The following is a 27,105-nucleotide window of genomic DNA, read 5'->3' on the forward strand; positions in this document are numbered from 1 at the left end:
CAGCAAGATATCTTTGCTCCTGCACACTTACCCTTTGGCAATTAAAGCTAATGTATCATTTCTGATTGTTTGCTGGAATTGTATGTGAGCTTTGTGACTCATGAGCAAGGACAACCATGCCGCTTTGGACATTCATGGTACCCAGTCTCTGTCTCCATTTAATAAATAATTTGCATTTCTATTTCTCCTACTGTGTACTGGCTAACTACTTGCTTTCCATGAATAATATCTGAAGAGCCCAGCAGCAGTACATAAAATTTATTCTAGATGTTTTTTATTTGCATTTATCAATAATTGTCCGAACACTACATAATCTACTCTTTAATGACCCATATTCCATGTTTTTGCAGCTCAGTTAGAGGCACATTTGCCTCTGAAACATAAGGTTGTAGGTTCAATGCGCCCACTAGCACAAAAATCAAAATGGATGCTCTGATGCAGTATAGAGAAAGTGTTGGAGGTGCTGACTTTCAGTTAAACTATCTTGGGTAAATGGACGAAATCCCATGCACAGTGACAAGCAAAAGGTAGTTTGACATACATTCTAGAATTGGAGGCCCCTCCCAAATCAAGTAATGTCAACAGAGCCTTCTTTAACTCATCTAAACATAACAACATTGACTCTCACGGTTTCTTCCTTAGAAGCATAACTTTGAGAATTGAAAAGGGTCTCACACTCTCTGCAAAACAGCACAATAATAATTTAATTTTTTCTGGAAACAAATGGTTTTACTTTATGTACACCATCCACTTAGCAAGTGTAAGTATCCCAGAATAAATCCAAGACACACCATTAGCACCACAAAGGAAATCGCACAGTTGTTCTGGAAAAGATGGTAATTGTTCTGGGAGAACCAAACTAATACTAAAAGTATGGCCAATGCTTCTCTTTGTTTGAGAAGATACTTATTGCTTGATGTACTTTTTGTCTTTCTTCTCTCCTCCAGTAATGTAGTGCATGAATTTTAAACTGGCAGATGTCTTGCAGAGCAATTTCAGCATCTCACACATGCAAATTTCACTTCAAGGAACGCTCTTGCTCAGCAGAGGAGCTTCAATTGTACATTTGTAGGAAGGGATATCAATTGAATAAACAAGTGCACAATACATCAAAGAAGTTAACTTAAAATGTTGAACAGTTTCAAAGATGTCATGATGGTTTGTATTGTTCATTTACCTCCTTGTTCGGAGTGATTTCATAAAACGTTTTCATGTACCAGCACTCATCAATTAACATCCTGCAGCTTGAGAATAAGAGGGTCTCTGTGCATTGTCAGTAACTGTGCTGTTTAATACATCACCTGCGTTCATGTGTTATCTGCCATGCAGGCACTTATCATTGCATCTGTTTATTACAGACCAATGGATTTGTCCAATATAAAGAGAAACATCAGAAAAGGGCTGATTCGCACAACTGTTGAATTTCAGCGGGATATTATGCTAATGTTCCAGAATGCGGTGATGTACAACAGCTCTGATCATGATGTTTATCATAAAACTGTGGAAATGCAGCGAGATGTCTTGAAACAAATCCAGGTAAATTATGTGGCCCTTCTCCATAAACTGTTCTTTATCAAATTTCACTTACTTTGGAATAAAATTCGGGTACAGCATTTATGTGTAATATGACTAGCCAATTGGAAGAACAAATTTGCCCTTTCAATATTCACACAACGAACAGACTCGCCAGGCATGGTTGACCGATAGTACATTAATATGTTTATTTTGTGAGGTGAAAGATTGGGATTGCCAGTAGCTCATTCTATTAAACAACCTATAGTGGAGTTTTTTTGTATATGTATCATGAGGCATTTTTCTCCCAAGGAGTACTTTCCACTTCAGCTACATGGTATTAGTATCAGACACGTCCAAATTAGATAGTTATCAATACGTTATATACAATACTATTCTCCTTCCCAACAATGTTTGCCTGAATTCCAACCTCAGAATATCCTGTCTGGATCAGTGTAACATTTATCTTTTCCATTCTTGTTTTAATTGTGATCACCAGTTTAAGGCAACAAAGTGATCATGAGACGGGGGAGCAGACTTAGGTCACTCTGCCTAGGTCAGCTCCGCCACTCACTTTTCTATTATCTCTAGCTTGTCTGAATGCTCTATAAACCAGGAATGTTGAGCTGTCTAATTTGCCCATCTTTTAGCCACGTCTCAATCATAGCTATATCATACTCCTACATGTCTGTTTGTTTCCACAATCCATCTAATTCCTCAGGCTCCTTGTTAAATCCTCGCCTTTCTTATTGAGCCTGTTTCCTCTTCATTCCAGGTTCACTCACTTGTGTTTTAATGTCTAACTCCATCTCAGCTTCTCTCCCTCTGAGCTACTTGTCAAGATCCCACTCCTTGCCAATTCAGTTTAAATCTGCCCCCACAGCATTAGCAAACCTCCCTGTGATAATATCCATCCTGTTGTTTAAATATAACCATTCAACTTGTACATGTCCTAGCTCCTAGTTCCATTACTTCATGAATCTAAAACTCTCTGTCCTGCTCTAGCCTTTAGATTAGATTAGATTACTTACAGTGTGGAAACAGGCCCTTCGGCCCAACAAGTCCACACCGACGCGCCGAAGCGCAACCCACCCATACCCCTACATTTACCCCAACACTACGGGCAATTTAGCATGGCCAATTCACCTGACCCGCACATCTTTGGACTGTGGGAGGAAACCGGAGCACCCGGAGGAAACCCACGCAGACACGGGGAGAATGTGCAAACTCCACACAGTCAGTCGCCTGAGGCGGGAATTGAACCCGGGTTTCTGGCGCTGTGAGGCAGCAGTGCTAACCACTGTGCCACCGTGCCTTCTCTTGAAGAACTTGCTACTATTAATCCAGAGATTACTACCTTTTTGAAGTCCTGCTTTTCAATGTTCTACCTAATTCCCCAAAGTTTGCTGCAGGACCTCATTTCTATTGCTTGTGTCATTGATCCCAACATGGATGACCAGCTCTGCCTGCTCATCCTTCACCCTCTGAATGCCACAGTTGTTCCATGACATCCTTGACCTTGGCCCCTGGAGGTAACATACCATCCAGTGGAGGTCCAAGAATTTGAGATCCATTTGCAGAAATCAATAAAACTTAGCTGACTGGTACAAAAAAAAAATCAACATGCAAGTGGAATTTGCTCCCTTTCTATGTAGAATGGAAATTTTGCTACAATTATACACAGACAATATGTGGAGCAATATGTATATTTTTGGGCAGTGTATCTTAGAGGGGATGTTTGAACTTAAGTGCAGTTGGAATGAACAGAATATTTTCCAGGCTTCAAGGGTTAAATTAGAAAAGAGACTTCATAAACCGCATCAGAAAGCTAGCTTAGTCAATGATTTTAAATCCGAGATTGATAACTTTTTTAAACCAAAAAAATTAAAGGATATGATGCCAAAACATGTAAATGAACTTGGGTTATAAATCACTCATGATCTCTCAGAAGAGTAGAATAACCTAAAGGAGTTGAGTGACTCATTGCTGTTCTTAGGTTTCATAGGGGAGTCCAAAACCAGAGGGCATAGGTTTAAGGTGAGAGGGGAAAGATTTAAAAGGGACCTAAGGGGCAACCCTTTCACGCAGAGGGTGTTGCATGTCAGAAATGAGCTACCAGAGAAAGTGTTAGAGGCTGATACAATTACAACATTTAAAAGGCATATGGATGGGTATATGAGTAGGAAGGGTTTAGAACGTAGAACAGTACAGCACAGTACTGGTCCTCCGGTCCTCGATGTTGTGCCGGCCTTTTATCCTACTCTACCTCTGCATCTTGTGAAACAAATCTTTAACTTAAAATTTAAAAGTCTTTCAAGATGCCAAATGCTGGCAAATTGGACTAGATTAATTTAGGATATCTGGTGGCATGGACAGGTTCGACTGATGGATCTGTTTCTGTGCTGTACAACTCTGACTCGATATATTATGACTGGATGTCGTGCTGTGATTGTTGTGTTACCCACAGAATATTAGGTGACAGTTGATTAGCTGAACTGATACCATTATGTCAAATGTGACTGAAGTATTTAATATTCACCACAAGATGGCATTGATGTAGTGTATTTGCCAAAGGACATCTTGCTCAAAAGGGTCCATTATTCTCACCTCTGGCTGACCTTTACTTGAAACTGCATTTATCTCTGTGTGATTTCACAGGAGTTCAACTCAAATTGTTTCATTCCCTAAAATCCCATTCTGGTGGAAATATATCTCCAATATATTTCCTTACTAATGCAGAGATGGGATATTTGGAATCTTTTATCCTGCTTACTTGTGGAATGTGAAACAATTCATAAGAAATCTTATATTATTTTGCCTGATCACATTTTTTAAAAATAGGTAATACATTAGATTTTTTTTGAAATACAAGGGAATCGGGTAAGACAAAAAAGTAGAAATAAGTCCCTAACCTGATCAGTCGTCATGTTATTGAATGGCAAAGCAGGCTTGAAGGACTAAATGGCCTACCCTTGTCCCTAAGTCCTATGTCTGATTTTTTAAAATGTTTCCTTGCTTATTATATATTTTCCTCAAAACATTCTCCCCTTGTCTGTTCCTTGATACTAATAGCTAACTGGTCATAACTAGTTTTGAAGTTTCCCTGATGAACCAATTTATTCTCAATGAACAGAAATCATGACTGTTGCATTTTGGAAATAACTTTCTTTCATAGAATCCCGACAGTGTGGAAACAGGCCTTTCAGCCCAACAAGTCCACACCGACCCTCCAAACAGTATCCACCTAGACCCATTCCCCTACCCTATTACTCTACATTTACCACTGACCCCACATTCCTGAACTCTATGGGCCAATATATAGCATGGCCAATTCACCCAATCTGCACATCTTTGGATTGTGGGAGGAAACTGGAGCACCTGGAGGAAACCCACACAGACACAGGGAGAATGTGGAAACCCCACACAGACAGTCGCCAGAGGCTGGAATCCAACTTGGGTTCCTGGCATTATGAGGCAGCAGTGCTAACCACTGAGCCACCATATCACCCTGAATCCATGCTGTTCATACAGCAGCTGTGTTTGGGGACAGGCAGCTCAGCTGTCAGAGACAGATCTGTGAGGAAACAGGAATGATTTATCTCAGTCTCTTTCACAGTTGCCTTTACTCTTGGCTAGTTAAAGTTGGAATAGAACAAAGGGACCAAAAAGGAGGGAAGAGAAATTAAATGAATAGAAATATTAAATTAGAAGTTGGGCAAAAAATGAAAATAAAATGAGTACCATGCTCTTAATTCCTTCCTGTTAGTTTTGTGTCTGATTAAAGGAAATGGAATTTAAAAATAGGGAGGTCTTGCCAAAGTATACAAGGCACTGGTCATACCACAGCTAGAATGCTGTGAACAATTCTGGTTCCCTTATCTAAGGAAAAGCATACTGGACTTGGAAACAGTCCAAAGGAGGTTCTGTTTTATGAGGAGAGGTTTGAGTAGAGTCACAGAGTCATAGAAATGTACAGCATAGAAACAGACCCTTTTTGATCCAACCCATCCATGCAGACCAGATATCCCAACCCAATCTAGTCACACCTGCCAGCACCCGGCCCATATCCCTTCAAACCCTTCCTATTCATATACCCATCCAAATGCCTCTTAAATGTTGCAATTGTAACAGCCTCCACCACATCCTCTGGCAGCTCATTCCATACACACACCACCCTCTGCGTGAAAACATTGCCCCTTAAGTCTCTTTTATATCTTTCCCCTCTCACCCTAAATCTATGCCCTCTAGTTCTGGACTCCTGAATAAGTCCTGATAAGATTTGCTTTCCCAAACTGCAGCATCTCGCATTAACTGAAATAAACTACATTTGCCACTTCTCAGCCCATTGGCCCGTCTGATCAAGATCCTGTTGTAATCTGAGGTAACCTAGGTTGGGCCTGTACTCATTTGAGTTTAGAAGAATTGTAGGTAGCCTGATTGAAACATACAAGATTTTTAGGGAATTTGACAAGGTGAATACAAAACAGTTGTTTCCCTTGTGGAAGAGTCTCAGACCAGAGGAGACAATCTCAGAATCAAGGGTTGCCCATTTAAGATGGAGATGAGGAATTTCTTCTCTTAGGTTACTGAATCTATGGAATTCTTTACTGCAGAGGGCAACAGAATCTGGGTTATTAAATATATTCAAAGCGGAAATAGCTTTTTAATCAATAAGGGAATTGAGGACTATGGCAAAAAGGCAAGAAAATTGAGTTAATTACCAGATCAACCATGATCTGTTTAAATGACAGAGCAGACTCAATGGGCTAAATGGCTGATTTCTGCTTCTGTATTTTGTGGTCATATTGAAATGTGCAAAGACACCATCTTGTAAGCATAAAGAGGCTGTCTTAATTTTATTATTATGTGATTGTAAGTCATCACTTTTACCTGTTCTAGGATATTTTAGAAGCAGTTGAGTTGGGTGACTTTAACAAGAGCCTCATTGGGTAAAAGCTTGCATCCAACAGGAAAATAAGGTATTGTATTTTGGCTGTCGTTACATGTAAAACTATTTTCTTTTTGCTGTTAGTTTATTAATTTCTTTAGCTCTTAGAATCTCTGGAGGAATGTGCGTTGATTATTTTTGTAGCAAAATCATTTCTTTGTAGGAAATTGCAAACTAATTTTGTTTGAGGTTTCTAAAAAAAGCAAATTTGTAATTTTTTGAAATAAAATTGTGAAATTGAGACGGAACATTAAACTGATTAATGAACCAACTATCTTTATTATTGTCGACAGCGATTGGAGAACTTAAACAATGTATAGGATAGAGTACATTTGTCTTTATGTCATTGGATTAATAATCTTGAGACTTCAATCCCATTTAAAATTTGAATTGAGTTTAATGAAAATGAAGCTGGTGTCATTCAAATGGCCTGACTGTTTCATTATGTCCTTAAGGGGAAGATCTTGTGGCCTGTATGTGACTTCAGTTGACTAGTAACTATTCCTTGAAATGATCTAGCAAGTCACTCTGACACCAAATTGCTGATAGTGGCTCAAAGAAGTGCCAGATGTAACTAGAAATGGACAGTAAGTACTGGTGAATAATGTCCACATGCTGAGAGTGAATGTTGTTTTTGAGTTAGTAAAACAACTATGCCCTTTATTATGGATACACATGTTGATTGTTTAAAACTACTGTAAGGTGCAAACTTAAATTCTACTTTTAAGAAAGGGAATTATTGGTTTCATTGTCAAGCCTACTAGTGAATAATTGGGAATGAAATTCAAAACTCCATTGTTTTATCTCCTATGAATAGTGTTATCATCCCAACTGACGGTAGCACAGGAAATTTCTGCTGACAGTTTGAAACCTGGCTTGATAGATCATGTTTATTTTTTGCCATTGGTGGTTAGTCATTGAAACACATTCAGCTGAGATTGCAAATGTTCTTCAAGAACAGACATAAGTTTATTACACAAAATAAATAAAGCACATCTTTAACTCTCACTTTCCGGTTTATTTTTGTTCTGCTAAGATCTTTTTAAAAATCATTCCTTTCCTAGTCAGCTGATATGAATCTTGAACAATTCTGATGGCCTAAACTTTCCTCAGTTCTAACAACTTAATTGACATAATTCCCTTGCTAGGCAAAATTACTACTTTCTGAACTGAGCTCCTGTTTTTCTGAACTAAAGCTTTGAATCTTCTGACCTGAAGCCAAAATTTAATTCTTTGTCTTTAAATAAACTAACGTGACTTGTTTTCCTTTACAGTATCTTACCTTTGGAGAAGAGGACGAAAAATGAAAAGTTTTGTCTTTGGTTTCTCAATGCAGCATTAATACAATGTTTCGAAGTTCAGTTCAGGTTGTAACTGCAATAATATGTTGTATGGGAGAAGGGACCATAATTACTGCGTACAAGTTGCTACAAGTTACAGAGAGTTACAGGCATGCAGACTGCAGTTCACCTCAGGGACACATTCCTCACCACAAGGAGGAAAAGTTGTGCTTTGACATTTTTCAGTAAATGTTATTGTAGTTCAATTTCCGAAAGTTTATTGACTGGCTGCTTCTCAGTTGGGTGTACTTTATTCTCAGAGTTTTTCAATAAAATCTAGTAACATAATTGCACTTTGCACAAAATGCAAGTTATTTTCAATCTTTTATTGTTTCTTCCTCACTCTCTCCTCATCATCTTCTCAAAATAGTTGGTCTGTTGGTGCTTGAAAAAAACTTTTCAATACATTTCCTTGTGGTAAGAGCAATTCTGACCTCATTCTTAAAAAAATTAATTCACAGGACATAACAGTTGCTGGTCAGACCAGTATTTATTGCCCATCCCTAATCATGCAGAGGGCAGTTAAGAACAAACCAGATTGCTTGGGTCTGCAGTGGTAAGTAGGCCAGACCAGGTAAGGTTGGCAGTTTCCTTCCCTAAGGGGCATGAGTGAACCAGATGGGTTTTTCCAACAATAGACAACAATTTCCATCATTAGACTCTTAATCTGGGATTTCTCTTGGATTCAAATTCCATGATTGTGAGGTTTGAATTATAGTCTCCAGGATTACCTGGGTCTCTGGATGAATAGTCTAGTGATAATTCACTTGGCTATTGCCTCCTCCAAATTAATGGCAGTGTCAATGGACTAGTGTTATGATACGGAGGTGTTAACCCTCTGTTAATTAACACCCAGAAAAGCTCACCTCACCTTGTAATCTGTTAAAATATGAGTGACAGAGAACTCCCTAGTTCTACTATTTACAGAATCAATTTATTTTTTAGCTCTAAAAGGGAACATTAAACAACTATTCACAACTAAGAGCAGCAAGGAGGGGACATGAAACGTCCTTAGTCGGTAGGATTAAGGAAAACCCTAAGGCTTTCTATAGGTATGTTAGGAATAAAAGAATGACTAGGGTAGGAATAGGTCCAGTCAAAGATAGTAGTGGGAAGTTGCGTGTGGAGGCGGAAGAGATTGGGGAGACACTGAATGAATACTTTTCTTCAGTATTTACTCAGGAACAGGGCATTGTCGTCGATGCGAATACTGAGTCACAAATAAGTAGAATGGATGGCTTTGAGGTATGTAGAGAAGAGGTGTTGGAAATCCTGGAAAAGGTGAAAATAGATAAGTCCCCTGGGCCTGATGGCATTTATCCTAGGATTCTCTGGGAAGCAAGGGAGGAGATTGCAGAGCCATTGGCCTTGATTTTTATGTCCTCTTTGTCTACAGGAGTAGTGCCAGAAGACTGGAGGATAGCAAATGTGGTTCCCTTGTTCAAAAAGGGGAGTAGGGATAACCCTAGTAACTATAGGCCGGTGAGTCTCACTTCTGTTGTGGGCAAAGTCTTAGAGAGAATTGTAAGGGATAGGATTTATGCACATCTGGATAGGAATAATGTGATCAAGGATAGTCAGCATGGTTTTGTGAAGGGCAGGTCGTGCCTCACAAACCTTATTGAATTCTTTGAAAAGGTGACGAAGGAGGTTGATGAGGGGAAAGCGGTAGAAGTGGTATATATGGATTTTAGTAAGGCGTTTGATAAGGTTCCCCATGGTAGGCTACTGCAGAAAATACGGAGATATGGCATTGAGGGTGAGTTGGAGGTTTGGATTAGGAATTGGCTGGATGGAAGAAGACAGAGGGTAGTAGTTGATGGCAAAGTTTCTTCATGGAGTGCCGTCACTAGCGGTGTTCCGCAAGGATCTGTTTTGGGACCATTGCTGTTTGTCATTTTTATAAATGACCTGGAAGAGGGGTTAGAAGGTTGGGTGAGCAAGTTTGCGGATGATACGAAAGTCGGAGGAGTTGTTGACAGTGAGGAAGGATGTGGCAGGTTACAGCAGGATATCGAGAAGCTGCAGAGCTGGGCAGAAAGGTGGCAAATGGAATTCAATGTAGCTAAGTGTGAGGTGATTCACTTTGGGAAGAACAACAAAAAGATGGGGTACTGGGCTAATGGTCGGATACTTGGTAGTGTGGATGAGCAGAGGGATCTTGGTGTCCATGTACACAGATCTCTGAAAGTTGCCACCCAGGTAAATAGTGCGGTGAGGAAGGCATATGGCGTACTGGCTTTTATTGGTAGAGGAATTGAGTTCCGGAGTCCTGAGGTCATGATGCAGTTGTATAAGACTCTGGTGCGGCCGCATCTGGAATATTGTGTGCAGTTTTGGTCGCCATACTATAGGAAGGACGTGGAGGCACTGGAACGGGTGCAGAGGAGGTTTACCAGGATGTTGCCTGGTATGGAAGGAAGATCGTATGAGGAAAGACTGAGACACTTGGGGCTGTTTTCATTAGAGAAAAGACGGTTTAGGGGTGACTTGATTGAGGTGTACAAGATGATTAGGGGGTTAGATAGGGTTGACAGTGTGAACCTTTTCCCGCGTATGGAGTCGGGTATTACAAGAGGGCATAGCTTTAAATTAAGGGGGGGTAGATATAGGACTGAAGTTAGGGGTAGGTTCTTCACTCAGCGAGTCGTAAGTTCATGGAATGCCCTGCCAGTAGCAGTGGTGGACTCTCCCTCTTTATGGGCATTTAAGCGGGCATTGGATAGGTATATGGAGGATAGTGGGTTAGTATAGGTTAGGTGGGCTTGGATCGGCGCAACATCGAGGGCCAAAGGGCCTGTACTGCGCTGTATTCTTCTATGTTCTATGTAACTCTAAGCCCCCCCTTTCTCTAAACAGCCTATTATCTGCCTCCAACTCTATAACAACATGCTGATCCAATAAGACACTTATTAAAATTACATCACCTTAATTTCAAAACTTCACAACTGCTGTCATCTTTTGTCTTCCCTCTTCTGGCTGAGGATCTTCCTGGATCATTGTCTTTCTTTTTACTGTGAGTATGTTTCATACGAAAAGGTATCTTTGATAGAGTGTTTCCTAATTTCTTGGAGAGCAAGATGTTAGTTCTCCCTGCGTTTCTGTCTCAATGGCAGTTGCTCTGACTCCAATTTTCAAAATGTCCGCATGTTTATACTCCCAGCATCAGATTGTCTCATTGGTTCGATGTTGGCAAAACAATAAATTCAAATGTTATTGAGTTTTAGTATCGTGGGGCATAATTTTAACTGGTTAAATTTGAATTATTGTCAAAGCAGTAACCAAAACTTGGGTATCCATTTCACAGCTGAATGTTACATATTTTCAATTTTCCAGTATGCTCTGAGACTGCCATCTAGTCATATAGGAGAAAGTGAGGACTGCAGATGCTGGAGATCAGAGCTGAAAATGTGTTGCTGGAAAAGCGCAGCAGGTCAGGCAGCATCCAAGGAACAGGAGAATCGACATTTCGGACATAAGTCCTTCTTCAGGGCTTATGAAGAAGGGCTTATGCCCGAAACGTCGATTCTCCTGTTCAGAACAGCATTCTCTCTCTCAAAGGTACAGTACACAGCTTCAACTTCATAACACTAGTATTCCAGACACCCAGCCACTGTTCTGGGGATGTGGGTTCAACTTCCAATAAAGCAGCTTGTGAAATTGAAACTCAATTAATAAACCTGAAAAATGAAGCAAATCTCATGGGGACTGGGTCAACTATCATTGATTGTTTTAAAAATGCATCTTACTCAGTGAAGACCTTCAGGGAAGGAAATCTACCATCCTTACTTTGTGTGGCCTAAATGTGATTACAGGCTCACAGCAATATCTTTGGCTCTTAGGTGCCTTCTGAGCAAGCCACTCAGTTCAAGGACAATTAAGGAAGACTATCAATAGTTGCCCTTCTCAGCACCACCCACATTCCATTTTTTTTTAAAGTAAAAGTTTTTATGATTTAATATTAGAATCCAGCTGTTACATTTTTGTTCATAAGACCATAGGATTCAAAGTAGAATTGGGCCATTTGGAGTATTGAGTCTGCTCTGTTACTCGATCATGGCTGATATGTTTCTCAACTCCATTCTCCTGCCTCCTCCCCATAACGTTTGTCCCCTTACCAATCAAGAATTTTATGTCTCTCTATCTTAAACATACTCAAATGATCTGGCCTCCGCAGCCCTCTATGGAAATGATTTCCACAGACTAGCCATCCTCTGGCTGAAGAAATTCTTCCTCGTCTCAGTTCTAAAGGGTCATCCTTCACTGAGACTGTGCCCTCAGGTCCTACTCTCTCCTACTAGTCGAAACATCTTCTCCAAGTCCACTCCATCCAAGCCTCTAGTATTCTGTAAGTTTCAATCAGATTTTCCCTCATCTTAAACTCAATTGATTACTGACCTAGAGTCCTCATCCAACAAATCCTTCATCCCCAGCATCATTCACATAAATCTCCTATGGGCCTCTTCCCAAGGTCAGCACATCCTTTCTTAGATATGGGGCCCAAAACACTCAGTATTCCAAATGTAGTCTGGCCAGAGCTTATACAATCTCAGCAGTGTATTTCTGCTCTTATATTCTAGCCCTTTTGAATCGAATGATAACATTATATTTGCCTTCCTAACGTCCAAGTGAGCCTGCATTTTGACTTTAAGAGAATCCTGAACTTGGACTCCCAAGACACTTTGTGCTTCAGATTTGCAAGCCTTTTCCAATTTAGAAAATAGTCTACTCCTTTATTCTTCCTACCAAACTGCATAACCTCACACTTTCTCACATTGTATTTCATCTACTACTTCTTTGTCTATTCTCTAAGCCTGTCCAAGTCTTTGCAGCCTCAACCCTACCTGTCCCTCCACCTGTCTTTGTATCATCTGCAAATGTAACAACAATGCCCGCTGTTCCTTTCTCCAGAACACGAATGTATAACCTGAATAGTTGTGGTCCCAATATTAACCCCTGCTCAACTCCACTTATTACCAGCTGCTATCATGCAAAAGACCCCATTCTATCCTCATTCCCCATAAAGCTTGTTTCTTTTACTGAATTGTTAAAAAGAGCCACAATAAGCTTGTTAATGAAAATGTTCTCAAAATGTACAGTAAGTGAAACCTGTCATCAATGTGATAGAGTAATATCATAGAGTTATAGAGCTGTATAGCACTGAAAAGGCCCTTTGGCCCATTGAGTCTGTGCTGGTCAGAAACAAGCTAACTATTCTAACTCCATTTTTCAACACTTGAACCATAGCATCTTATACAAAGCCATAAGAATGCAGCCATTCCTGATGAAGGGCTTTTGCCCGAAATGTCGATTTTCCTGCTCCTCGGATGCTGCCTGACCTGCTGTGCTTTTCCAGCACTGCTCTAATCTTGACTCATTGCATCTCATGCTTTGGCCTCGCAAGTGCACATAGAGTACAGCACAGAAACAGACCCTTCAGTCCAACTCATCCATGCCAACCAGATATCCTAAATTAATCTAGTCCCATTTGCCAGCACTTGGCCCCTATCCCTCTAAACCTTTCTTATTCATATACCCTTCCAGATGCATTTTAAATTCTGTAATTGTACCAGTCTCCACCACTTTCTCTGGCAGTTCATTCCACACATGCACTACCCTGTGTGAAAAAGTTGCCTCTTAGGTCACTTTTATATCCTTCCCCTCTCAACTTAAACCTATGCTGTCAAGTTCTGGACACCCCCACCCTGGGGAAAAGATCTTGTCTATTCACCTTACCCATGCCCCTCATGATTTTATAAACCTCTATAAGGTCACCCCTCAGTCTCTGACGCTCCAGGGAAAACAGCCCCAGCCTGTTCAGCCTCTCCCTGTAGCTCAGATCCTCCAACCCTGGCAACATCCTTGTAAAACTTTTCTGAACCCTTTCAAGTTTCACAACATCTTTCCGATAGGAAGGAGACCAGAATTGCACACAATATTCCAAAAGTGAACATCTAAATACTGCAGATTCCCTTCCAGGCAGTGAATGATTTTCTTTTCCTCAAACCTCCACCAAACTTCCTGCCCCCTTCAGTGGACACCCTGGTCATTCATCCCTCCGCTAAAGGGAAACGTTTCTCCCTGTCTGTCTATGACCTGAATAATAATATGTCTTAATGACGTCTCCTCGACCCTAAAGCAAACAACAGACTTCTATAACTCGGTTATTTCCAGCAATTTCCATCCTGAGAGTGTCAGGTATTGTGTTACCATGGCGACCGCCCCCAGGATGATCGACAAGTCAAAGGAGGGCGGGGGAGAGTCTGTGTGACGCCACTTCCTGGATGTGCCCCGCCGTTGCCATTGGCACCCTGGTCTGATGGACAGGAACGGGGCGGGCTCTCGGCCCGCGTCACTTCCCGGAAGTAGGCTGCAGTTGCCATGCGGTGACGGCGCTGCGGCGGAGAGCATGAAGTCGCCGAAAGTGAAGAAGGATAAGGCCGAGAGGCCCGAGTACGAGGAGACGGAGAAAACCTACGAGGAGCTGGTGGCGAATGTGAACGCCATCGCGCAGCCGCTGGCCTCCAGGAAACTGAGCAAGAAGCTGTACAAATGCGTGAAAAAAGGTAAAGATTCGGCGAGGAAAGCGGGTGGCGATCGTCAGGCCCGAACCAAACTCTTCATACCTCTGCGAAAAGACTGTCAGCGAAGGGTGGCTGCAGCGCATATGCAGGCAATTCGGCCCATAGTGTCTGTGCTGGCCCTTTGAGTCTGCAAGGCACTGTTCCCCCATCCTGACCCAGCACATTCTTCCTTTTCAAATAAATCGAAATTCAGGTGTAATTCGACTGTGAAAGCCTTCACATCTCCAACCCTCCCTTTATCTCTCTGCCTTCCATCTCCCGCTCTGTCTGATATGAATAAATCCACACCTGTCACCAGTCAGCCTTGGAATAACTTAAACTCACCACTTTTAAACAGTGAGGAAGAGCCTCAGAAAATTAATTAAATCTTGCCATTAAAATTTTCCAGTACCAAAACTATGCTGTGTACCCTTTCCAGTGCAATTGCATCCTTCCTATAATATAACCAGAACTGTACTCTAAATGTGTTCAGACTAGTGCTATACAATATAAAGGAAAGTCTGGAAATATTAAGCTCAAGCAGTCGATATAGTTTGAAATTTATCATCAGTTCTACATTCTCTAAGAAGATCTACCAAACAAGCTGCATGAAGTAATTACTCAACAGCTAGCTAACTGTTACTCAAGACACCCTACAACTAATGTTTCTGACAGTCAAGTAATCATCTCAGTCTTGCCAGTGTAACGTACAAGGTGGATGTAGACCACTTACTACTACTGGCTGGTGTGTTCAAAACCTGATGATATGATCTCAGGATAAGCAGTAGATCATTTAAGACTAATGTCAGGAGGAATTTCTCTACTGGGAGGTGATGATTGTTTGAAATTGTCTACGCTAGAGGGCTGTGCAAACTCAATCCTTGAGTATGTTCAAGATGAAATCAGTAGATTCTACAGACTAATGACATCAAGGTATATGGACATACTGTGGGAACTTAACATTGAGGTATATGATCAGTGGTTATGCAATTGAATGGTAGACGTGATGTGGAGATGCTGCTGTTGGACTGGGGTGGACAAAGTCAGAAGTCACACGACACCAGTTATAGTCTCAGCAGGTTTATTTGAAATTACAAGCTTTCAGAGCTCTGCTCCTTCGTCACCTGAATGGCAGAGCTGACTTGAGAGATTGAATGGCCTACTCCTATGTCTTTACTAGAAGCAGAAAAATGGTAGGTACTGAAAAAGATGTGTTGGAGAAACTGAGCAAGACTGGCAGCATCTGTTGAGAGAGAAACAGGCTTGAGTCCAATACAACTGTCAGAACTGAAGAAGAAAGGTGGAAATGTGGCAGATTTTGTGCTGTTACAAAAGAAAGGCTTCATCCGGAGTCTCACTGATGTTACCCAGTATGGTGATGAAACGTCTGAAAACTAACCTTCTAGTTCAGCTAGCAAACCTACATCAAGAATCTCAACCTGAGCTACAAATCTTCTCAAAACTCGCTGAATAAAATAATTTATACCACTTTTGCCTTGTATAATCACCCTGATTTGTTATTTAATATCTCCTTTCCATCCCAATCTCAGACCGTCTCGTTTTGTTCTTTCCCTGTCTTCAATTTTCCTGGAGGTGCTTGCTGATGCTGCCTGATCTGCTGTGTGTTTTCAGCATTTTCTCTATTTTATGTTAATAATCTCTGCAATTTGGTTTTTCATAGTTATTTTTCTGAAGTGGCTTCTGATCTTGTTGAATTAATGGCTTGTATTTGGCAAAGTAAATGTCAGAAAGAATACGATTGTCACACATTGCTTGGAAACTTCAGAATATAAAATCACATCTCTCTATAAATTTCCATTTTCATCTGCAGCTGCAAAAGTGAAACAGATTCGTCGAGGCGTGAAAGAAGTTCAGAAATTCATCAACAAGGGGGAGAAAGGGTGAGTATAATAGATCTGTTTTCTGATACAGCACAAAAAAGGAATTATTCCTATACATTTTTATTTGTAATTCTTTGAAAGAATTTATTTTATTTTAAAAAAGTACCATATATACAAATACTCGTGTATATGTTGAATTTTGTAGCTGAAATTAGGGGGTTGACTAATACGAGCTGTTGTTTTAAAGGCGATGAAATTCATGCTTGGTATGAGTCAAAAAATGGGCAAACGAGCCAGATCTCTATATAAAATAATAAACAACAGAAGGAAAAAAAAGGCCATTATTGAATATTTATCTACAAAATAACTCTCCATTCTGCCTACTACAGTAGAATGATACAGTAGTCCCCCCGTACTCGTGAGGGATACGTTCCAAGACCTACTGCGGAAGCCCAAAACCGTGGATAGGTACGAACCCATTTGTTTAAATGGGAGATTTACGTTCCCAGCAGATCCCTGGTTCTGGAACGTTCCCTGTAATATGTTCGGGCTGCAGGTAACTGAAACTATGGAAACCAACTCTGCGGATACGGCGGTCGCCCTGTATTGTTGTACCATTACAGTAATTCTGAAAACTTGGAGCAGAGCGTGACAGCTGGCAGACTGGAAAACCTGGAGAGGTACAGCCAGCAGACTGGAAAGCCAGAGTGGAGCGCAATGGACAGGCACACTGACTCATAAATGTTGATCTGTAACTGTGAAGAACTAGGATCTACTTATACACAAGATATATGGAAAATACAAGATTTTTTTAACCCAAAATAAGGGGTCGACTTATACACGAGATCAACCTATACTCTAGTATATACGGTAAATGCATTGCTCTCTACTAACACATTGTTCTGCAAAGTAACAGATGTGGATTCGTCTCATTTTTCATCCACTAGTTTAGTTGCCCACTTGAGATGTTGTCTTTTCAAAATGTATCAAGTGATAATCACCCACATCCCCAGGAGGAAAATGTGAGGATTCAGTTCGATTCTTGTATATCTAATCGGCTGGCCAGAACTGAGCTGTCAGTTTGGCTGGGTAGCTGCATCGAGCTGTATGAGAGAAACAAAAACTGACATTACTAAGTTCTAAAGGTGGTAGTGGCTAGCACTGCCGCCTCACAGTGCCAGGTGCCTGGGTTCAATTCCAGCCTCACCTCACTGTGTGTGTGGGTTTGTACAGTCTCCCCGTGTCTGCGTGGGTTTCCTCCAGGTGCTCCAGTTTCATCCCACAATCCAAAGATGAGCAGGTTAGGTGAATTGGCCATGCTAAATTGTCCACAGTGTTTAGGGATGTGTTGGTTAGGTGCATAATGTAGGGGAATGGTTCTGGGTGGATTACTCTTTGGAGGTTCAGTATGGTCTTGTTGGGCCGAAGGGCCTGTTTACACACTGTAGGGATTCTATGAAGGGTCACCCAAAACAATAACTAACTTCTCTCCACTAATTCTGCCAGATGTGCGGAGAGTGATGTAGGCTTGCTCGCTGAGCGGGAAGGTTCATGCTCACATGCTGAGAGTGAGTTTTGAGAAAATTTGTAGCCCAGATTGGGATTCTGGATGTAGGTTTACTCATTGAGCTGGAAGGTTCGTTTTCAGATGCTTCGTCACCATATTAGGTAACATCTTCAGTGAGCCTCCAGATGAAGCACTAGTGGTATCTCCCATTTTCTATTTATATGCTTGGGTTTCCTTGGGTTGGTGATGTCATTTCCAAAGGTGATGTCATTTCCTGTTGTTTTTCTCAGGGGGTGGTAAATGGGATCCAAGTCAACATGTTTGTTGGTAGAGTTCCAGTTGGAATGTCACGAACATAGAACGTTACAATGCAGTACAGGCCCTTCGGCCCTCGATGTTGCGCCAACCTGTCATACCAATCTGAAGCCCATCTAACCTACACTATTCCATGTACATCCATATGCTTGTCCAATGACAACTTAAATGTACTTAAAGTTGGCGAATCTACTACCGTGACAGGCAAAGCATTCCATACCCTTACTACTCTGAGTAAAGGAACTACCTCTGACATCTGTCCTATATCTATCACCCCTCAATTTAAAGCTATGCCCCCTCGTGCTCGCCTTCACCGTACTTTGAAAAAGGCTCTCCCTGTCCACCCTATCTAACCCTCTGATTATCTTATATGTCTCTATTAAGTCACCTCTCAACCTTCTCTCTAACGAAAACAGCCTCAAGTCCCTCAGCCTTTCCTCGTAAGACCTTCCCTCCATATCGGGCAACATCCTAGTAAAGCTCCTCTGCACCCTTTCCAAAGCTTCCACATCCTTCTTATAATACACTGACCAGAACTGTACACAATACTCCAAGTGTGGCCATACCAGAGTTTTGTACAGCTGCAGCATAACCTCATGGATCTGGAACTTGATCCCTCTATTAATAAAAGCTAAAACATGCCTTCTTAACAACCCTGTCAACCTGGGTGGCAACTTCCAAGGATCTGTGTACATGGACACCGAGATCTCTCTGCTCGTCTACACTACCAAGAATCTTACCCGTAGCCCAGTACTTTGCTTTCTGGTTACTCAGACCAAAGTGAATCGCCTCTCACTTGTCCGCTTTAAACTCCATTTGCCACCTCTCAGTCCAGCTCTGCAGCTTATCTATGTCTCTGTAACTTACAACATCCTTTGTCACTATCCACAACTCCACCGACCTTAGTGTCGTCTGCAAATTTACTAACCCACCCTTCTACGCCCTCATAGAGGTCGTTTATAAAAATGACGAACAGCAGTGGACCCAACACTGACCCTTGCTGTACACCACTAGTAACTGGACTCCAGGATGAACATTTCCCATCAACCACCACCCTCTGTCTTCTTTCAGCAAGCCAATTACTGATCCAAACTGCTATATCTCCCACAATCCCATTCCTCCGCATTTTGTACAATAGCCTACAATGGGGAACCTTATCGAACGCCTTGCTGAAATCCATATACACCACATCAACCGGTTTACTCTCATCTACCTGTTTGGTCACCTTCTCAAAGAACTCAGTAAGGTTTGTGAGGCACGTCCTAGCCTTCACAAAACTCTGCTGACTATCCCTAATCAAATTATTATTTTCTAGATGATTATAAATCCTATCACTTATAACCTTTTCCAACACTTTACCAACAACCAAAGCAAGGCTCACTGGTCTATAATTACCAGGGTTGTCTCTACTCCCCTTCTTGAACAGGAGAACCACATTTACTATCCTACAGTCTTCTGGCACTATTCCTGTAGACAATGACGATTTAAAGATCAATGCCAAAGGCTCAGCAATCTTCTCCCTGGCTTCCCAGAGGATCCTAGGATAAATCTCATCCGGCCCAGGGGACTATCTATTTTCACACTCTGCTGGATTTCTAATACCTCTTCCTTGTGAACCTCAATTCCACCTACTCTAGCAGCCTGTATCTCAGTATTCTCCTCGACAACATTGTCGTTTTCTAGAGTGAATACTGTCAAAAAATATTCATTTAGTGCTTCCCCTATCTCCTTTGACTCCACACACAACTTCCCACTATTATCCTTGATTGGCCCTAATCTTACTCTTGTCATTCTTTTATTCCTTAAATACCTATAGAAAGCCTTAGGGTTTACCCTGATCCTATCCGCCAACAACTTCTCATGTCTCCTCCTGTCTCTTCTGAGCTCTCTCTTTAGGTCTTTCCTGGCTACCCTGTAACCCTCAAGCGCCCTAACTGAGCCTTCACATCTCATCCTAACATAAGCCGTCTTCCTCTTGACCAGAGATTCCACTTTCTTCGTAAACCACGGCTCCCGCACTCTACAGCTTCCTCCCTGCCTGACAGGTACATACTTATCTAGGACACACAGGAGCTTTTCCTTGAATAAGCTCCACATTTCTAAAGTGCCCATCCCCTGCAGTTTCCTTCCCCATCCTATGCTTCCTAAATCTTGCCTAATCGCATCAATTGCCTTTCCCCCAGCTATAACTCTTGCCCAGTGGTATACACCTATCCCTTTCTATCACTAAAGTAAACATAACAGAATTGTGATCGCTATCACCAAAGTGCTCACCTACTTCCAAGTCTAACACCTGGCCAGGCTCATTACCCAGTACCAAATCTAATGTGGCTTCGCCCCTTGTTGGCCTGTCTACATACTGTGTCAGGAAGCCCTCCTGCATATACTGGACAGAAACTGACCCATCTATAGTATTTGTGCTATAGTGTTCCCAGTCAATATTTGGAAAGTTGAAGTCCCCTATGACAACTACCCTGTCTCTTTCTCTCTCTCTTCTATCGAGAATCATCTTTGCTATCCTTTCCTCTACATCTCTGGAACTATTCGGAGGCCTACAGAAAACTCCCAACAGGGTGACCTCTCCTTTCCTGTTTCTAACGTCAGCCCATACTACCTCAGTTGACTAGTCCCCAAACATCCTTTCTTCAACTGTAATACTGTCCTTGATCAACAATGCCACACCTCTCCCTCTTTTACCATCTTCTCTGTTCTTACTAAAACATCTAAATCCTGGAACCTGCAACAACCATTCCTGTCCCTGCTCTATCCATGTCTCCAAAATGGCCACAACATCGAAGTCATGCTTCTAGGAATTCTTGTGTGTGTCTCTGGGTGGTAGAAAACACTTAGTAGAAGATTCACGCCACTCCATCCACTCCACCCAAGAATTCCGGAAGACTATCAAAGATACCCGGATGGAAGAGGATAAAATAATGGTCTCCTTTGATTTAACAACCCTGTTCACATCCATCAACATCAACCTGGCCAAGGAAACACTGACTACACTATTAGAAGAACCAAAAGACACATCCACCAAACACCACCAACTTCACCAGCAAGGGCAATGTCGTTAAGTTAGTGGACCTATGCCTTTACCATACCACCCACTTCACCTTCAACAACAAAACCTACAGACAAACCAATGGAACACCCATGGCATCTCTGATGTCATGGTCCTTAGCAGAGGCAGTAATGCAGAGACTCTCTCAAATAGCTCCAACCCAAAATTTGGGTCCATTACATGAATGACACCTTTGCCATCAGTAAACGAAACAAATTAGAGGAAACCTTCAAGACCATCAATAATACCCTTAACTGGCATAAAATTCATTAAAGAGGAGGAAAACAACAACAAACTGCCATTCCTAGGTGTCACGGTAGAGCGAACAGCCAATGGGGAACTTCCAACCAGCGTCTACAGGAAAACAACACATACAGACCAAATATTGAACTGCAGAAGCAATCATACCAACATCCACAAACAAAGCTGCTTTAGAACATTATTTCAATGAGCCACCACACACTGCAGCACAGAGGAACTATGCAGACCAGAGGAAAATCACTATACAATGTATTCAAAAAGAACAGGTACCTAATGAATACAGTCTGCCGATTTCTCAGCAACAAACCCAAACAAGCAGACAAAATACGTCCAGAAACCCTAGCCACTCTCCACTACGTCAAAGACATCTTGGAAATGACTGCCAGATGACTCCGACCCCTTGACATCATGGTAGCCCACAAACCGATCAACACGCTAAAACAGCACCTAATGAACTTGAAAGACAGACAACAAGCAAAACTAATGTCATTTACAAAATACTTTGCAAGAATTGTAACAAAGCCTACATTGGACAAAAAGGCAGAAAGCTAGCCACCAGGATACATGAACATCAATTGCCACAAAATGACATGACCCATTCTCACTGGTATCCTTACATAGAGGTGAGGAAGGACACCACTTCAACTGGGACAACACATCCATCCTAGGACAAGCCAAACAGAGATACGCACAAGAATTCCTAGAAGCATAGCATTCCAACCAGAACTCTAACAACAAACACATTGACTTGGATCCCACTTACCACCTCTTGAGAAAAAGAACAGGAAATGACATCACCAATCCAAGGAAACCCAAACATATAAATAGAAAACGGGCTACACCTCCAGTGCTTCATCTGGAAGCTCACTGAAGGTGTTACCTATTATGGTGACGAAACTTTTGAAAACGAACCTTCCAGCTCAGTGAGCAAACCTACATCCAGACGTGCTGAGATTTTCCAGCAATTTCTTTCAAATTTTCAGCATCTACCATTCTTTCAGGTTGTTTTTAATACTAAGTAGTGCTTAGCCCAAACATCAGTATAATGGGAACAAAAGATTCCAATTATGGGGTGATAAAGTTATAATGAGTTGATCTAATTGAGTGAACTGTTCAGCCTGTAAGAGTGATTGTTTTCCTTCCCTGAGGCACAATAGACAGCCAGAAAGGATTTAATAAAATCTCCTTTGTTATACGGTCACGATTGCCGAAACCAGCTTGTTTTGTTATCCTTGAGATTTATTAATAGACTTAAAGATCCAACGTCTGCTGTAATGAGATTGAATCTCAACCACTGGATTGATAATTCAATGACATCACCACAATGCCTGACTTCCTGACTGTAATGCTGCAGACTTATCCTCTCGGAATTGCCATGTCTCTAGCCATTCAAGATAGATACATTACAATGCTGGCAAACAGATGGCAGAAAGTTGCTCAGATATGTATGGTACAGGGAAGATTCGATCTAGCCAATTTCTGCCCCATCACCCTAAGGTCAAAAGTGAGGATGGTTATTGATTATTCATGATGTTCATCACCAATTGCAATTTCTTAGATAATTAAGCAAGACCTACATGTTCACATGCACTAAGACCTGTACAGCCTTCTAGTTTGGGGTGATAAGGCATGTCCAAATTATACTCTACAAGTGCCAGTGCATCACCATTTTAAACAAGAAATTATCTAACCAGTTCCCTTTGCATTCATTGGGATAAATATTTGAGTTTTATATCTTCTCCCAGCACTCAACATTATAAATCCGTTCTGATGAACACTCACTGGACTCAAAACATTAACTATGCTTTCTTCTCACAGACACTGCCAAACCTGCTGAGTTTCTCTAGCAGTTTCTGTTTTAGATCTCCAGCATCAACAGTTCTTTTGCTGTAAATATTTTATTCATTAAAAGTACTGGGGTTGTCACAGGTACCTGACTGCAATCAGTTTTCTTGAAACTGATGTATTTAGGTGACTGATCCAAATTGACTGACATTTTTTAAAAAAATTAAACTCTCTTTACAGGACTGAGATTCCAAAAACATATGTTGTACACTTTTCATCTCACACGCTTGCAAAACCCTGAGCATTTTACCCACCTATTTCATTAAATGCCATTTGCTCCCCTTTGGCAGGATTTGCAGATCCAGTATTGGACTATTTAGTCACCTCAGGACCTACAACATTGGAATGCAAGATCCTCTTTGATCTCAAGAGATGACCTAGCTAAATATAAGATGCACAACCAAGAGCAGCAAATGTATGGGAATGTCTGCAAGTTCCCCTCCATGCCATCCTGACTTGGGTGTATATATTATCCATATTGCTAGGTCATAAACCTGGAACTCCCTTCCAGTCAGCAGTTTGGGTGTATCTCCACCATATGGACAGCTGCAGTTCAGAAAGGCAGCCCCACTGCTGACTTCTCAGTGGTAACTTGGGATGTTCTTCAAATGCAGGCCTTGCTAGTAATGTTAGCATCTCGTGAAAGAACATTGAAAATCTGTTTTATTTTTGTCGAATGCTTGAACTTATTGTCCTCTTGGGCACACGATTCTTGGTAGTCAGAGTCAACCTCCCCTTTTTCCATATTTGACCTGAATTCTCTTACTACAGCTTTGTGATTCTTATCAATTATTACATCTTTATCATCTTGCTTTGTGCTGTACCTGGATTATCTATGAAATTACATGTTTTTGAATGAAGAAAATTCCACTTCCATGTGCTCCTTTTAATATGTGTATACTTTAGCTGTCTGTCTATAAATGATATTTATAAAGTAAATGACTCAAAATAAAATGCACTGATAACTTGATGAATTTGTAGTAAGGATGCAGACCTGTTTAATTTAATCAAAAATAAAAGCAGTGGAGCAGAAAATAAAAGTAACTTTTGAAGGAGTCTGTGCTCTTTAGTTTGGTACTGTACTAACATACTATCTCTCTGCTTTCAGGATTGTTCTATTGGCTGGTGATACTCTGCCAATTGATGTGTACAGCCACTTGCCAATCTTGTGTGAAGATAACAACCTTCCATATGCTTATATACCATCCAAAATGGTATGCTTTCAATTGGTTTATTTCTAGAATACCATGAAAAATTCTGAATCTTATTTCAACAGAATACCTACAATAAATTTTCCAGATAACGTTGGCCAAGAGATTTGGGGAATCAATTCATGCTCAGACAGATTGGTTGAAACTGATAATGACAAAAGTGTAAACGCGGAAATCCGAATCAATTAAACTACAGAGGAACCTCAATTACCCAAAGGATACGGGCGGGGAGTATTTTGTTCAGTTAATTGAATGCCAGATAACATAGTGAGCAAAGCATCGGGGCCTTGCAGTCTTGTTTGCATAATCCGAAATTTGTTTAATTGAATGCCTGATTATTGAGGTTCCTCTGTATTTGGGGTGAGGTTTTTTCACATTGAGAAATTACTATGCTATTCGCACCTCCAGTAGGCACTGGAAATACATTGGTTAAACAACGTGTGAGAATTTGCTAATTTGCACATGGAAGAGACATTGAATTGACAAAATATTTTTGGAGATCACATTTTTCTTTAATCTACTGTATTGCCACATCCTTGAGTGTTCTGATTATCACACTGTTTTAAATGATTTGCAATTACATTTGCACAGATGTGACTGGATTACAAAGAGTGTGAATGGTAATATTTGTTTGTTTTTGTTAAGGATTTGGGAGCTTCTGCAGGATCCAAACGACCAACGTGTGTGATATTGATTAAATCTCATGAAGACTATCAGGAGGCATACAGTGAGTGTTTAGACGAGGTGCAGTCACTAAACCTTCCTGTTTGAAGGAACAAACTCATCTCTGCAAGGAACATATTTTCTCACAACATAGAACACTGAATCAGTGATATCTGATTCACTGCTGCCTGTGCCAGTTGCTGAATGTTGTTGTCAATGTTTAAGATTTTTTATGTTTGAAATATGTACTGATATTAAAATTTGTCCTGTTGTTAGAATTTTTCTCACTAAAGCCATAAACTTCAGAAGTGAAAGATGCCTCTTATCTTTATTTCCTGAGGTTTATCCACTCAGCTTCAGACAACGTTGATGAAACTAAACATTTAGGGCTAATCTTTTGAATTGAATGAAAATTGGACTTAGGGAAGATGATGGCATCAACAAGGACTGCAAACCATTTCAACCATTGGGTCTTAGTGAGTAGTTTCAGTGAGTTGCTAATATTCAACAAGTCTGACATGCAGGTCAGCATTTTTAGGGTGAAGGAAACTGGAGCGACATTCGATGTGCTTCCACTGTCTGGTGTGGAAACCTCTAAGCAATCAGTGGCAGATGGAAGATTCATGTTATTTCTGCTCTGTCCATCTTTCAGTGGAGCTGATTTTTTTTTGCTGTTCTTTGAACTGCCTTTAAGGTGGAATCAGGCAACTCAACAGTTGGTGTCATTGGAGTCCATCAAGTGATTAAGTTGAATGCTGCTGACAAAAAAAACATTTAACTTTTTTATCAAGATAAAAACAAAAATGCCAAGTGCTTGTTATTTCCATGGCAATTTGGCGAATCAGAGTCTACTTGCTAACCAATCTCCTGGAGTAGAAATTGTTGTGATAATTTGAAATTTGGCATTCTTATGTTTATTCTGGGGTGTGTAAGAGGAGAATCTTCAGCAATATGCCTGTCCTTTCAGCAATATTAAAGTTGTATAATACTAAGCAACTCTGTTGTTTTGGTGAGATGACAAACCATTAAGATCATTGATTGCTATAAAACTAGTGCTATTTGGAAAATGTTGTAATCTTGTGCATAGAGAAAATCATAAATATTTCTAATTCATCCATTCCACTTGTCAAGTTATGTAAAATGCATTTGGAAATTTTCCCTTTTACAAGATGCTTGAGTCTGACTTATTTACCATATCTCTGTAGCATTGCACATCATTAACTTTTGTACAATGTTTGCTAATAAAATGAAATGATCTAACATTTTAAAATACTGTAATTAAATGACTGACTTATTCAATTTTGTGGGCTTATATTTTTGTAGGAAGTAACTTTTATTCAAAATTTTATTTGTTGGGTGTGGAACAGCAATAGTTTGTATTCACATAGCAGCCATATCTCACAGACTCATGAACCCTTCCTTTAAAAGGACACTGAGACAAACAAAGTTTCATTAGATGGAGAATTTTAGGGTCTTGAAGGGGCAAGAGAGGGTGAATCTGAGATGGGATTTAGGTTGAATGTTATGGGCTGATGTGAATAACTCCAGTCTTTTTCTAATGAGCCTGTATCTACCATGAGAATATGGGAACTTTATTCAATATATTTGAAATGCTGAACCCCAGCAAGATATAATTTCCCTGGCCAATGGCAGGGTTACATAGTAAAACATAACAGCCTTTTAAGCTTTTATGGTTAATGACCTTGCTTGAATTTTTTATGATTTGTGCCTAAGTAGTGACCACCTTAAGTCTCTTCATTGTTTTGTAAGTAAATTCTAGCCCAGTGACTCACTTTGGGTTTTTCTAGTCTGTTCTTGATCTCATTAGAGCTTTGGACCAAATTTGGGTAATAGAACTGAGTTTCAGTGATGAGGTGAAAGTGACTACCTTTGCCCTGGCAGCATTGATTTCAATTGGACTTGGCTGAGAGGACTCCCCACAGGTCGTTGTTGTACCTTGAATGGAGGAAAGTGATTGTGGTTATTGATCGGTCATCTCGAATTCCTCAAGGTACTGTCCCAGGCCCAGCAATCTTCA

General features: G+C 40.8%; 2 protein-coding genes across 6 annotated transcripts in view; both read left to right on the top strand.

Annotated features, from left to right (window-relative positions):
- LOC122560876 (bromodomain-containing protein 8) overlaps positions 1 to 8,082 on the top strand; it is a 91,762-nt gene extending 83,680 nt beyond the window's left edge. For 3 of the 5 annotated variants that reach the window (XM_043712073.2, XM_087997637.1, XM_087997639.1), the window contains exons 27-29: positions 1,359 to 1,536; positions 6,412 to 6,491; positions 7,735 to 8,082. In XM_043712073.2, the coding sequence (XP_043568008.2) occupies positions 1,359 to 1,536; positions 6,412 to 6,465 (232 nt within the window). In that variant the 3' untranslated portion in view covers positions 6,466 to 6,491; positions 7,735 to 8,082. The remainder of the gene's footprint in view (positions 1 to 1,358; positions 1,537 to 6,411; positions 6,492 to 7,734) is intronic. The other 2 variants (XM_087997638.1, XM_087997640.1) reach the window with 1 other exon arrangement.
- A 6,092-nt stretch (positions 8,083 to 14,174) lies between these two features.
- Positions 14,175 to 26,327, top strand: nhp2 (NHP2 ribonucleoprotein homolog (yeast)). Its single transcript, XM_043712070.2, has 4 exons — positions 14,175 to 14,366; positions 16,195 to 16,264; positions 24,302 to 24,407; positions 25,050 to 26,327. The coding sequence occupies exons 1-4, from the start codon at positions 14,210 to 14,212 to the stop codon at positions 25,173 to 25,175; spliced, it is 459 nt and encodes a 152-aa protein (XP_043568005.2). The 5' UTR covers positions 14,175 to 14,209; the 3' UTR covers positions 25,176 to 26,327.
- The last annotated feature ends 778 nt before the right edge of the window (positions 26,328 to 27,105 follow it).

This window comes from Chiloscyllium plagiosum, unplaced genomic scaffold (assembly GCF_037043375.1).
Source record: "Chiloscyllium plagiosum isolate Xiang-an unplaced genomic scaffold, Cpla_swu_hap1 HiC_scaffold_20, whole genome shotgun sequence".
Taxonomy (NCBI): Eukaryota; Metazoa; Chordata; class Chondrichthyes; order Orectolobiformes; family Hemiscylliidae; genus Chiloscyllium; species Chiloscyllium plagiosum.

Bases quoted from the DNA above. Each gene is read 5' to 3' on its own strand.
- nhp2 (XM_043712070.2), top strand. From the start codon at position 14,210: ATGAAGTCGCCGAAAGTGAAGAAGGATAAGGCCGAGAGGCCCGAGTAC. The intron at 14,367-16,194 runs GTAAAGATTCGG...TTTCATCTGCAG, and splicing joins GTACAAATGCGTGAAAAAAG to CTGCAAAAGTGAAACAGATT. The intron at 24,408-25,049 runs GTATGCTTTCAA...GTTTTTGTTAAG, and splicing joins CTTATATACCATCCAAAATG to GATTTGGGAGCTTCTGCAGG.